This window comes from Mastacembelus armatus, chromosome 24, assembly GCF_900324485.2.
Source record: "Mastacembelus armatus chromosome 24, fMasArm1.2, whole genome shotgun sequence".
NCBI lineage: Eukaryota > Metazoa > Chordata > Actinopteri > Synbranchiformes > Mastacembelidae > Mastacembelus > Mastacembelus armatus.
This window is the reverse complement of record NC_046656.1, coordinates 9,149,015-9,163,231: the sequence shown is the minus strand read 5'-3', so window position 1 is coordinate 9,163,231 and position 14,217 is coordinate 9,149,015. Positions and strand designations below refer to the sequence as shown.

The following is a 14,217-nucleotide window of genomic DNA, read 5'->3' as shown; positions in this document are numbered from 1 at the left end:
CTAGCGCTCACGTGCGTGAGATGACTAGCAGGGGTGTTGCAGGGATTAGTGTGAATTTGTAACTTATCGAGTTGCTGCTCGATAGTATTAGATCAGCTGCTTCTCTCTGAGGCAATAAGTGCATGGCTATTTTTTTTAATTAAGTTCCACTGCATTCCAGCACACACAGCCTCGCTTTTTTAGGATTACAGTGGTGTCGTTGTGAACCTGCGTGGTATTGCCTCAGTTAAAAACCCAAATGAATGCAGATTTTCTGTTCACCACCTTGGACTACAAGCTGTTTGAGACTCAAGGCTTTTACTACGTAGTGGGGAGAGGGGGGGGGGGGGGGGGGGTTTAACTATTATTAAACACTCAGTGTTTGCATGGTTGTAGCTTCAGCATGATGCTCTCTTCTGCCTCTTAATGGATCTTTTTGTTAACACTGAGTTGTGTGGAGCCCCGGTGGTTTTTTTATCTGAGCGAGGCGTTTTTTTATTTGCTCCCTCTATCTCTCCACTCTCGTCTCTCACTCTCTATACGATGCAGTTTGTATCCCAGGGGAAATGGATATGTGCAAGTATCTCAAAGACTGCCAGCCCATCTATTATAGTTTATCGCAAGTGTGTGTTTGTGCGTGAAAGAATGAGAGTGTGATATGATGCACGTTACCCTATTAGTGAACTGTGGCTGCGGGTGCCTTCTAGAAGATACTGCAAGACTGCACCACTTGCGTGTGTTGGTGAAGGAGAGCTAGTCTATAAATTGTGCATGATGAATGAATGATGGAGGGTAGTGTATGGTCAACAACTCATTACCTACAGGTTTCAGTGATCCAATTCATTGCAATAAAGTGCAGCCATTGTTTTAAGGTATCTTGACATCCTAATCGGATTATATCACAGTTGATTCCAATGTATGTTTACTAGTTCATGTTACAAATTCCCTGGCCTGATGGATCAATTTTGCTCTTTCGCCACATTTTCTGTAAAGTTGTCATCACAGACTGACATATTTGTAGCTGGAGAAGCATTATCGTCTGTTTTCTGTCATTCTTTGTCCTTTCTGTCTCAGAGATGCAGAATAAAAAGAACACAAATAGCTGAATCTGAAATTCAATGTTGACTGTTTAAATGTTCATTATATGAAAACAGAGCTATGGCTCCCGCAGGTCGTTCCAAAGTCGAGGGACCCTGATTGCGAAGGCACATCAAAACCCCACACTGCTTCACTGGGTGACATGTTTCCTATTACAATGAACATGGGAACTGCAGTTTATTTTGGGTTAAAACTGGGTGTCCTGCTGCTATCCAGCTGCCCAATACCCAGCTACATTACAAAATTACTTGAAACTTGATAGGATCACTCATTTTTTTTAATAATTAATGTCTTGAGTTTTGAATGAAGCGTAGAGTGCACACACTGAACCAGCCACCAGTCACCAAAAATATGCTATTGAAATACATATATGCACAACCCACCCTTCATTTTACCTGGCACTTATATATTTAATCCATATTTTAGGTTGCAAACTGAGAATATTAAGGTAGTATCTGATTTTTCATGTGTATTACGGAGAGCAGGCAATTAGGTGAGGAGATTGCAAATCTGTCTGTCGTCAGTGTAAACAAACATGGCAGGTGTGACTGATCATTTCCATGGCAACTAACCACTGTCACCTGTTGTTATGAAACATTAGTTTTTTTATGCAGACAGGTCAGTGAAGAATAAAGGCCAAAGACACATTAGTTGGGACTCTCTTACCGTCACGATCACCGTGCATGGGCTGCTTTTCCACCTGGCTCATCCAATTATAATTGGGATTTGTTAACGTGTCAGTCACAGCGCTGCAAGCATTAACATGTTTTTCTTTATCTACATTATGTATTCAGAGGCAATTCTCGTTGAAAGTCTGGCCTCTTTCTTTCAATTCTTCTGTCTGCCACTCTTATCTGTCTTTCTTTCTGCCTCTCCCCTCACATAAAAGAACACAATCCCACATTGTTTGTTCTGTTGTACCCCTGCAGCAGCGTTTTTTTGAGATGATTGTCCCTACATGATGAAACAAGACCTGTCAGGAGCTACAGCCGATTACATGGTTTCATGTGGTGATCAGTCTTTGTGTATAAACACTTAGAAAAAAAATAATAAAAAAAGCTATCCATGCAGCGCAACATGTTGATGGATAAAGTCCTCCTGTGTCTTAGTGACAGTGAAGAAGCTTTGTCTGTCGGTCTTTACTGTTGTTGACTGAGAGCTTCAGAGGAAAAAGAGGGAGAGATATAGTTGTTGTTGGTAATGAATGCAGTGTTGTTTTTACTCTCTCTCTCTCTCTCTGTGTTTTTCTCCTCCCTTCATCTCCTCAGACGTGGAGATATAAACGAACCACAGCTCGAGTCGTTTCAGTGTCAGTCCTAATGTCACGCTTCATATTAAATGCTTGATGGTGAGTCACACGTGTAATGAATTCAATCAGATCCGTGACCCCTGGGACTGGCTGAGGCGCCGAGCTTTTTCTGACCTGCATGTGTTGCTCCTTATCAGAACTCCTGACCCATTTGACTGCACGATAGCTGTACCAGGTTTTAATGACCGTTAAAAGCTATTTTTCATGGAAATGCTATTAAAAGAGATGGAGTCTCACATCAGCGCATTATTATCTGACAAAGTTAGAAAGGCGCTGGGTATTTAACATGAAATATTTCTGCTTGTCTGTGACATTTCATACTGATTTCAAAGCTGCAAGAGCTGATTACTCTTACCGCTCTGGGGCAAAATGGGAATAACCTAAAAATTTAACGCAGACATATTTCCATTTTGTGAAGGTGTGCCAAGCCTGTTAGCAAACCTTCCTATTTGCACATCCAGTGTCATGATTCTCGCCATCTGTCAGATATAAGTCCAGTATCCTCTCTTGTTTTAGCTCTGTTTTGAATACCTGCCTCTCGAGCACCTTAATCCTCTTCTAGGTTCACCGCCGGCCCGTTGCCAACTTCTTGTGTGTTGTTTGATGCTGTGCAGAATGCACTCGGTTACAGAATATCACAGCACTTTTACTGAAAGAGCTGCTTTCTGTCTCGACAGATCAGCGTTAAATCAAAACAATGAGCTGAAAAGCTCCAAAGAGCACAGAGGAACTGGTTGGGTGATAATCCAAGTTGGGTTAATCACAAAAAAAAAACACATTTTTACAGTACAAGTAGTAATTTGATCTGGCGATTATTGCAGTTTTAAGATTGTTTCTTAATTTGTCACAAAGCTTAAGATTTGAAACCTAATATTTTGGATTTGGGTAATAGGAATATTCAAATTTTGTAGGTAACTTTTAAAAGATTTTTTTTTTCTTTTGTCTTTGTCAAGAGCTATTTGCAGTAGTCTTGTTGGCTTTTTGTCTATCCTCTAATCACTTTCACTCAACAGTGTCTGACCCATAAATTTATTAACCTCCCCCGATGTGGTCTGAGGGGTAATTACATCTGCCAGAGAATGAGATGCGTGTTAGTCCTTTTATCTCAGCAGGGCTCAGTTACTCAACCTGATGCTGGTGTGTGTGTGTGTGTGTGTGTGTGTCCGTGTCCATGTCCGTGTTTAAACAATGCTAATTGGCACTCTGTGTGTCTGGAGTCCACCTTTCTCAGAGTATCTACGGTGTCACTTCCTCAGACTGCCAGTTGATTTAAGTCTGTCCCCTCACTAGCTGCTGTCAAGGACGTCATCAGACCCCCAAAAAGAATATTCCCAAAGGCTAATTCGCCCCTCTTCTCTTGCTCTTTATCTAACAACCTGCTCACAGGAAGCTGGATATGAAACCAGCATTTTCAGTTGTCATTTAAATTCAGCCTGACTTCAAATGCCATAGGAGCCATAGCAGTAAAGCATCCCTAGACTGAAGAAAATAGCTTTGCATACCTATATGTTAATGATGGGTACATCAGATGAAAAAGTTGAAGTAGTAGACACCTGTTCACTTACAAAAATTTGGCAAAATACCTACTGAAAGTCACTGACACCCCCCCCCCCCCCCGAAAAAATTGCACTTGGCCTTTAAGTGACAGTATTGGAGTTGACTTGTGTCTGCTCAAGTGTTTAAGTATAAGGTTTGTTTGTCCTGGGGGACTCTGGATATGGCTTTTCATATTAAGGTGTTTTTCTTTTATAACAAAGAGGCAACCTTGATTAGGAAGGCTTGCTTTAGTCTGAATGGATGTGTGTTTTAATCACAGATCCTGGATCAGTCTGCTGCTCTTTAATGAACCCTACCCCAGCTGAAGGGCTGTTCACGTGGCAGCTTTGATCAGTAGCCCATGGACAGGGGATTACACTGCAAACACACTTCAATAATGGAGCCACGGGGAAAGAAACACACATGCAAACACGTCTTAATACACAAATGCAGCACAGCCGGTAAATACAAATGCAAATTGAAGAAATATGCATACAGACGCACGCACACTCAACCTCTGACAAGGGCACAATCCCATAAGCCAATGTCTAGTTCTCATGCAGCCCATTGTGTCAGGCCCTTTCATCTGGCTGCGTTTGTTTGTGCCGGTTTGGGTCGGCTGAGTTTTAGGCTCGGCGTTGAAGTCTCTGCCAAAGAGGAAGGTCCAAAGCTCAGCACTGACACACAACCCAACTCTGGAGACTAATGGCTTGTAGCTCCCAACATATGTTGCTTTGTGTAATTGCTTTAATTGCTGTCATTGTACGTAATGGTTGGTCTTTTTCATCTTCCCTGGTGGTGTAGGCATTCTGCTAATTATATCTGTCAGCCCTGCAGCCAAAACGAGCATTTCACTGTGAATTCAGAGCAGTGGGACTTTTAAAATCAGTGTGTTTCTCTATACTGTTGATGTGTGTGTAAATGACTGACATTAGATTTCAGAAGTAATTTAGAGACTTCCCATCGTGGGATCTGTTTAATGGAAGTGGGGTCCTGACTTTACTTATCATTCAAGTCTGAACCTTGACCCACATGTCAACTGGTTTCTTTTCATTTCCTGTGCTTTGTGTTTTGGTTCCGAAACAGCCAAGACTAAAGCTCACTCTTACTTAGTGGTGAGAAAAAGAAAAAAAAACAACCAAAAAAAAGAAAAAACTAATTGAAACATCTTTTTCTCCTCAGATACGACACCATCACCAACCAGTGGGAAACAGTGTCCCCTCTGCCCAAGCCGGTCCATTCTGCAGCAGCCACGGTGTGCGGAGGGAAGATCTACGTGTTTGGGGGTGTGAATGAGGCTGGGCGGCCTGCAGGCGTCCTCCAGTCCTATGTACCTCAAAGCAACGCCTGGAGTTTCATTGAGTCACCCATGATAGGTAAGACAGGTGACAGTGCTCCCAGTTTTTACCACACTTTCACAAGCACGCGCTTTCACAAACAAACAGCTTCAACACAAAATGAAAAGTGACGCTATGTCCTTGGGGGACGCGTTGCCATTGTTAGCGTCACCTTTAGTATTATGACGGAGCTGTTGTTTCCTTTTTAAACCCCCGTGTACCAGGTTGTGGTTCGATTTTTTTTTTTTTTTTCCCAAATGTGTGGTCTCTTGTTCCTCATTATGCCTTCACATTTCACATTTGAAAGAGAATTACTCGCTCACTAGTTAGATTGTTCTCTTCCAAGACATCAGGAAAACATGAATATTAATGTTTGCTTTTTATGAGCAATGTAACATCAGAACTAGAGAAGGGACACACTGCAGCTACATTACTGTATCAATTTGTATGCATGCATTCCTTTAATCCTGGGTCACTGGCATCTTGCTATCTTATTAGAGAGCAACAAGGAGTCTTTGGGCCTCCATTATGGGTGCCATCAGGTTGCCAAGCAACAGTCTTCTTATGACTCCCCACTTGAACACCTTCCATGTCAGGTACTTGACTCCTCCTGCTCCAGGCCACAAACTCAAGATCGCCATTTAAAGGCAACATATTGTCACAGCAGACGAATGTATGAGGCAAAATCTTTTATGTCAGTGCTTCATGCTGGTGTCGCACTTCATAAACTGAGATGTCTGTGGATGTCCCTTTTTGAAGTATTTTATAGATGAAAGAAGATGGTCTTTAGTTTTCAGTGTTACAGTTTATTTCAGAGAGAATTTTGACCTAACTCATGGTAAGAGACAATTCAGTGGTCAATGAATAACCTTTTCCTTTCTGTTTTCTTGTCATCATTATTATCATCCCGCTCAGTATTTTCCACCATTCCCCCTCTTTCCATTTTATCGTTGTGTTATTATAATGAGAAGACCATAGCTGAAATGACAGGTGAATCTGACCACAGCTTCTGACATGTTATTGGCCAAACTCTGTAGTTCTTCACTGCAGAAACCTGCAGTCACATTCCAGTCAGAGCCACCAGGGACCCCGTGGAGGATGCAGCATCAGAACAGACATTTTAACCAAGCCGCTACGAGGTAGCAGGAAAAACAGAGTATACCTCTGTGTGATTCAAAATACTGACAGCTGTGTTCGCAGTGCAAAGATCTTATCCACAGACGGCTTTTTTTTTCTTTTTTTTTTTCACAAAAATATATCCTTGAAAGTTGCAGTGCGGGGATGATTGCTATTGATTTGTGCATATACTGTGAGTCCTATGGGTGCACATTTAGGCCTGAACATCACTGTTGCACACATAAACCCAGACACTATGTGACATTTAAACCCAAACCACTGTTAACATTTATTTGCTTTCTTGCAAAGAGAAAGATGAAAAGACTGGAAACAGAAGAAATGGCAAATGGCAGATCGTTTTTCCACTTACAGTTGTGCACTGATTAAGCTAATTAAATAAGACATGTTAATTAGTGAGTTGATGCGAGATGCTGGAAGGTGGATGACGGACACAGCCAACCGGTTGCCCCACTTTCCTTATGCTAAGCTAACAAGCTGCTCGCTGTAGCTTTTTATTTAATGTACAGAGCGATGTGAGAGTGGTATCTTCTCATTTAACTCTGCAAAAAAAAAAGCAAAACACATGTCACAACATGTGCTGCAACAGAAATGAATATTCTAAAAGAGAAAAAAAAAATCAGTTTGTATTAATTTAAATACATTTTCCACATAAGAATAAATTCTATCTTTGATGCTGGATTGCCCCATTTAAGATGTTGGCATATGATGGATTCTCAGAGTGAATAGCTATTAAAAATAAAAAATAAAAAAAGATAGTCTATTATCTCAAATAGTGGCATACTGTTGCTGCAGGCAACACTCGGAGCAGTGGGCATCAGAGAGACACACAGGGTCAAAAATGTATTTAAATTCAAATGATTCCTGACAAGAAGTTGTTCTTGTGACATTAAAACGCCAGCACAGAGACACTTCCTTCCAGCACTATTGCCCAGAAACTTGCTCTCTGTTATTAGTGCCTTTCCAGAGCAAGACTAGTGAGAGCGAAATGATGATTATGTAACATGGGTGTTTGGGGCGAGGGTTGAATGGTATTAAAGGGTTAGCAAGAGCAGCTGGCAGAGGAGAAATGAGAGAAAAGTCTGGGGAGAAACACACATGCACCGTTTCTCCTTACCTCCTTATCAAGCACACATCCTTCGGCGGCACAGGTACACAGCACATGAATTATGCAACCAGCCAGGAGGTCAGGCCACGTGTGTGCATGCATGTTCTTTGTCTTTCTGCGTGTGAACATGTGTGCGTGCGTGTGTGTGTGTGTGTGTGTGCATGACAGATGCAGACAGACATCAGGCCTTCATCTGTCAGGGTGTAGATGAGTCTGCGTCTGACAGCCAACGAGCCTGAGATAATTGACGGGTTTAGTGCTTCCTGTGAAACTGGGCCGGCGATGATTTTAGCGAGCCGGCGGGGAGCGCTTCTCGATCAGCCCTCTGCCTCCCTCCATGGCTCTTCCTCTCTAATCTCTCAGTTCATCTCTCTCTCTCCCCTTCTCTCTGTCTCGCTGTCTCCCCCTCCTCCGTACGCCTCTCCCACCTCCACCTCTCAGCACTGTCTTATCTATCGACTGACACAAATACAGCTGTGTGCGTTTTCTGCAGTTGTGCATCTGCGTGTCTGTGTATATGTGTGTGGCGTGTGTGTGGCGTGTGTCTGAGTGTGTCTTTTCTCTCTGCATGGACCGTCTCCCGCATGGACTGCAAATGGGTTTCACAAACACTTATCAGGACTGACTTCCTATCTCTTGCAGAGTGAAAAATAATATTACTCGTTCCAAAAATAGTCCCTTCAACAAGTCCATTGAGATGCAAGGTGTCTCTGCGGCTTCGTTCATCTCTATCTTCAATATATCTGTCTGCTGAACAGTGCAAACTCAAAGTGCTTAATTAGATACACCTATACAACTGAATGCAATCCAATACAGCCCTGCTATGACATCTGTCTGTAAACTGAAACTTTATGAGTGCCATAAAGATAGATGTTATGGCAAGGTTGTTGTATTGGAAGGTACCTAATAAAGTGCTCAGTGAGTGTGTTGTACTGAAGCATGAGAGCGTAATTGAGCAGCCAGATATACAGTAAATTACTAATGAACCCTGGATGCTTTTTTTTTTTTTTTTTTAAAGGTCAGCTAACTTAAATGACAAACATGACAATGTTGTGAGGTTCCTGTCTCACAGCACGGCACTGGAAGCTGAATAATCCACAGTCCGTTCAGCGTGTGGCCGCGCAGCACGGTTGCAGGCGAACACGGTTTCAACAACCCTTCCCACATTTTCTCCAAAAAAACTTTTGTCTTTTTTTGTGATCTACTGATAAAATAGCATCTGTTTGGTTTCTTTTCATTTTAGAAATGATTTGCAGTGCTTTTCAAATGTTGCATGATACATTTCAGAGAGCTGAATCTACCGCATTCACTTCATATCTTTTCAGAAACTACTCAATGAGTCACTCAGGCGGCCATGTGGTCTCTCTGTTGCCTTACCAAATACAGCAAATATTAATTTAGAAGTAGAAATAGTGGCCCCAACTTATGAGGCTCTTTCTTTCCATTTAAAATGTCAACCCTAGGCCTAGCAGCACTTAGAAAGACTTTTTCTGAAGAATCGCTGGATGGATTGATATGAAATTCAATTCACGGATGCCTGTTCCCTTCAGGAAGACTTAACTATGGCCGTCCACTTAGTTTGTACCTCGGGACATCATCATGCCAAAATCTGAACATGTCCAGTTTGGTTTAAATGACCTTCCTGTCAACCTCAGTTGTACTTGCAATAACTGGTCAGATATTAACGTGATAAGACTAAACATGGTCAACATTTCCATCCAAACATCAGCATGATAGCATTGTCATTATGAGAACATTAGCATGCTGATGTTAGCTTTTAGCTCACAGTGCTGTGCCTAAGGGCGGTCTCAAGCAGCCATTAGCCTGACTGTTTGTTGCTCCTACATAACTGTTCACAGCATGTTCTGTAATGGGGCACAGATTCCGGAAGAACAAGGAATAAATTACACGTTGGTGATTATGTTTTTATTATAATAATTATTTCATATTCACCGTATATTTGTGGGGGCAGAAATTCTTACGTTTCATGAAAAACAAGTTCAGAGCTTCAAAGTCTTTCTCTGGTGTTCAATATTCATGACTTAAGTTTAGGACATTTTTAGGTCTAACACTCAAACTCAGGCAGGCTCCTCTGTCAGGACTTGATCAGACTGAGAGTAACGAAACTATCACCTTATTCTGATTCATGTTGCTAAATCACAAGTGTCATGACGCACCAAAGCAGATGACGTCACCTTTTTCTATCTATGGGAAGATCAGAGAGAGAAAAATCACACAGCCTTAAATATAAAGTAACGTTAAATAAAGCTTATAAAAACACTGGAGTAATAAAATATGCTTTCCCTTAAGTTGGGTGAATTGACCCTTTGCACTCAAGAAAAGTTACTTACTATCCCACATCCGTTCACACGTCCTCTCCGGCACACCCAAATGGAAACACGCTCACCAATCTGACAGACAGCTCTCCATCGAGCGCCTGACTCCAGGGACCCGGCAGCAGAACCCAGACTGCTGTATCGGGAAAATCGACCGCAGAACAATTACTCGAGCGGATGACGTAGCAGCCAAATGGGCACAGCGTCTGAGAGAGTGCTATTATGGAGGTGGAGGAAGGGAAAGTGACAGAGCCTGAGAGGTGGAGATGATGTTTCCATAGTTACCTAATTGGACATGACCCCCTCACCCTCCGACCTATTCTCCATCATGTTGAATCAAAGTACATCATCCTCTTCCTGCTATTTTGGCCCATCATTTCAAAGGCTGCTCTTATTCACCTCACATAAAAGAACATTGTGTGCACAAAAAAATATTTTTGCTGCTGCAATTACCCTGTCGTAATCTTATCTAAGCTTCTGGCAGCAAGAACTGAAGCGTCTTTGTCCTATTTCTCCTGCTCCCTCGTGCTCTCTGGTGGGACGCAGGATGCTGGAGAGGATACCCAGCACTTCGTCCTCCATATTTTCTTTCTTTTCTTTTCTTTTTTTTTGGAGGAGAATGTCTTGTTTATTCCTCCTCCGCCTGTGACACATTTCCATGTTGATGTAATGCGGCAGCTTTGTGATGACAACTCCTATTTGGGAGGCTTTATCAAAGAAAGCAGTCTTATCTAGATGTGTACAGTATTGGTTTGATTGAGTAAGTTGTGATGTGCGTGTGTGTGTGTGTGTGTGTGTTATCACTGTGGTGGCGTTCCAGTTTGATAGAATCAGATATCTGCTGTGTTGATGCAGGAATCAGATAGAAAAAGATGTGAGCAAAACAACAAGGTGTTTGTTTAGACAGGAGCCACAAAATGAATCATGGCTAGGCGTGTGTGTGTGTGTGTGTGTGTGTGTGTGTGTGTGTGTTTGTTTGTGTTTGCTGTCCTTGACCTCACCCTGAGGTGTCCCAGACTCGGTGACTAAGCTGGTTTATCAGGGTGTGAGAGGCTGCGTCAGCCCGTGTCGCCCTGCAGGCACAGCTGTACCTCTGTCACCGCCGCTGTGTTAAAACCTTGTTGTTGTTTTTTTTTTTTTTTACTCTTCCCTCCATTCATTTTTTATGTAGAATGTGGTCAGCTGTGGATTCCCGCCTCAGCTTTTCAACCTTCGAGCAGAGAAAGTGAGACAAAATCCATCAAGAGACATGTAGCAGGGTTCATCTCAGAATCAGAAAGTTTTCAGCTGACGCAGACTGTAGTTGCACACCCTTCGCTTTATCCCTCGTATTCTGCCTTACAGCCAGGGGATAAGTGCGGGAGCAAACCTGTGGAGAGGTGTTGAACCCCAGCCGTAGTCCTCGGAGGCTCTCCAAAAAGAGAATGTGATCTACCCGCCCGACGCCCGTCCAGAGAGGCAGCAAGCAGAGTGAGAGTTTCTGTAGGGACAAAGAGAGAAAGGTTTTCCTGATATCATTGTGCCTCCGGCGCCGAGCACAGAGAAACGAGTGTTCTGTGTTTATGGGCCCTAACACAAGACATCATGTACGCACGCAGGTTTGCTCAGGAAGGCCGGCAGCAGCATATCAATGAGATGAAGAAGGTAAAAGAAGGAAGTAAAGACATCAGGAGGACACCTCAGATGGTTGCGGTGGAAGTTCAGACTTGAGTGTGTGTCAGTGATCGCAGTGTGGTCATAAGCCATGGACCCAGCATGCATAGTTGGCAGTGTCATTCTGTCTTTCCACTACTTTAATCTTTAATCTGGACTGTAATATCTCAGCTGCTTTTGAGTGGGTTCCCATGACATTTTAAAGATGTACAGTATTTATCCCCAAAGGGCAGAGAGAAGGCACCGCTGACTTTCCTGTTAGCTCCACCACAACCTTCACCTTTGTGGCTTTGAGTGAAGTAGTCGAGGCCTCTGGATGTATTGACATAAAATGTAATATTTGCTTTAATGTTCCCTTCAGGATAAATTATAATATCTTTGGTTCACGGAACTGCTAGCATGGCTGTAGGCTCTATAGAGTTATTGTTACAGAACATTATGTGTTGGGCTGAGGAGAAGCAGAAACACCTCCTGGCTCCAGAAGTGACCCATTAATTGAACCTGTTGGATTCCTGTGAGCGGGGTGGGGAAGGAGGGAGAAAGTGGAGGCCATTCTGCTACACGACAGATGCTTTTAGTGCCTCCACCACTATTATTAAGGCGTCAGACTTTACTCCTCCTGTTGCCTGCCTCCAATGAGGGATGTCCATCTATTGTGGCAGAGAACAGTGTGGACGGCGGCTCACGGCCAAGTGTCGGTGCATTATTCATGTCGCTTGCAAATTGGCCAGCTGCAGCCTGCTCAAGAGAAATTGCCGTGAGTTTGAAATACACTTTCTCTTCCCACACAGCAGGACTGCTGCTCGCAAGCTGCAGGTTTTCAGCGGCATTGTTCCGCACAAACCACTGTTTCATTTTGTTTCCCATCATCTATAATTCTACAGCGGTGATGTTTCCATGCTTCTGTTCTCCTCGTGTGCTATATACTGTACTGTATCAGAGTGAATTATAGTGTATGCATTGTTCCACCTGTTCACGCATGTATTTCCAATACATGTGCAGTATGTTTTTCCCGTTCTTCTTTATGAATCTGCGGAGGTGCCAGAGGCTGTAATGCAATTGTGAATTATTAGGACTTAGGTAACTCTTTTATATTGCAGCCTAGCCCAAACATATTTGGGAGCAGAACACAATAAAGCTGCCATGATTTATGAACTCTTCTTTTTCACTGGTTTGCCATCCATTCTCTCTCTCCCTCTCTCCCTCTCTCCCTCTCTCTCTCTGTCTCTCTCTTTGAGAATGGCACATCTGTAAAGTGATAACAAGAATGTTGATGATTTTTGCATGCGGCTTCGGTGCTGTAGGAAACAGAATGGGGAGGAAAAACAAATCGATGTCATTATACTGAATGGAAATTTCTGCTGGGCTCTGAGAGAATGACATGCAAACAATAGCTGTGTTTAACAAAAAAAATGTCCCCTCTCCTTCCCTCTCCCTCTCTCTCTCTCTCTCTCCCTCCCTCTCTCTCTCCCTCTCCCTCTCTCTGTCTCTCTCTCTCTGTCTCTCCCCCTCATATGTTTAGATAACAAATACGCCCCTGCCGTGAGTCTGAATGGTTTTATATTCATCCTGGGAGGAGCCTACGCTCGAGCCACCACCATCTATGACCCGGACAAAGGAAATATCAAGGCTGGTCCCAACATGAATCACTCTCGTCAGTTCTGCAGGTAAAAAGATTATTAATGTAGCGGCGCCACAAGTAAGGTAATGTTAAAGATTTTCTAAAGCTGAAAGTGCAGGTCTGTCCTGGGGAAGGCTTCAAAAACACTCAGACTTTATTACAGAGCCTCAAAACATGAGCTTATTAGTAATCTGACAGTCTTTGTGTCATAACACAGGTAAACGGCTGCACAGGGAAAATGTATTCAGACCAGCTAATTAAAACTTGAACAAAGCCAGTGGGCTGACAGTGTTTCCACCACGGTGCGTTTCAGTTGTGAAACTTCTCCCTCAGTAGAAAATGTAGAAAATATGCTTTCTACTTCATGGGTCTGATTTTTTTTTTTCAGGAACGAAGCTGTTTGTCGTGCTGAGAGAAACAAGACATTTGAATAGCAAAGAAAAGACTCTGCTTGATTTAATCAACTTTCTTTCAAAGCTTTTAATTGCTCTATTTTACCCTGAGATTTTTCTTCTTTTTTTTAAATTTTTTTATTTTTTTTTTGTGCACATGAGTGAGTGTAGTGTTTGCATTGTGAAAAAAGGCAGAAAATTGCAGTCCACACCTGTAACTTTTCTACCGTTTGTGGACACATAATGGCTGATAAAGGGAGATAAATGAGAATTAACAACAGTGGGATCGTGTCCTAATATCCCAGTCAGCTCGAGCCACTGAGCTGTGCAGTTTGCTGGATAATGAACTCATAGTTTTCCAGATCAGACTTTTTTTTTTTTTTTTAGCAGAAACTGAGAAAGAAAGAAGCATGCGTGAAATACATTTAGGAAGCTATTACAGACTGTGATCTTATGTGCAGAATGTATAGCATAAATCATGTTGTCAGAGTTATTGATAAGCTGCACCGGCACACACCAGGCAGCTGTTCTGCTACATTTAACTAAGTCTGACACAAGAGAAGAAGAGATGCAGGGAAGAAGGGACAACAACAACAAACACACAGAGCTGCCGAAAGAGAAATACTCAGAAACGGCGCTATCTGCACTGCATGTCCCTGCACAGAAGATGAAATGCAGCAGGTCATTGTGCAGGAGAGCAGATATTCCTCCCCA

At 42.7% G+C, this 14,217-nt stretch overlaps 1 protein-coding gene across 2 annotated transcripts in view; it reads left to right on the top strand.

Moving 5' to 3' along the window:
* The window catches only part of klhl29 (kelch like family member 29), a 207,936-nt gene that overhangs the window by 191,164 nt on the left and 2,555 nt on the right, over nt 1-14,217 (top strand). For both annotated transcript variants that reach the window (XM_026319483.1, XM_026319484.1), the window contains 2 exons: nt 5,105-5,298; nt 13,013-13,157. In XM_026319483.1, coding sequence (XP_026175268.1) covers nt 5,105-5,298; nt 13,013-13,157 — 339 coding nt within the window. The remainder of the gene's footprint in view (nt 1-5,104; nt 5,299-13,012; nt 13,158-14,217) is intronic.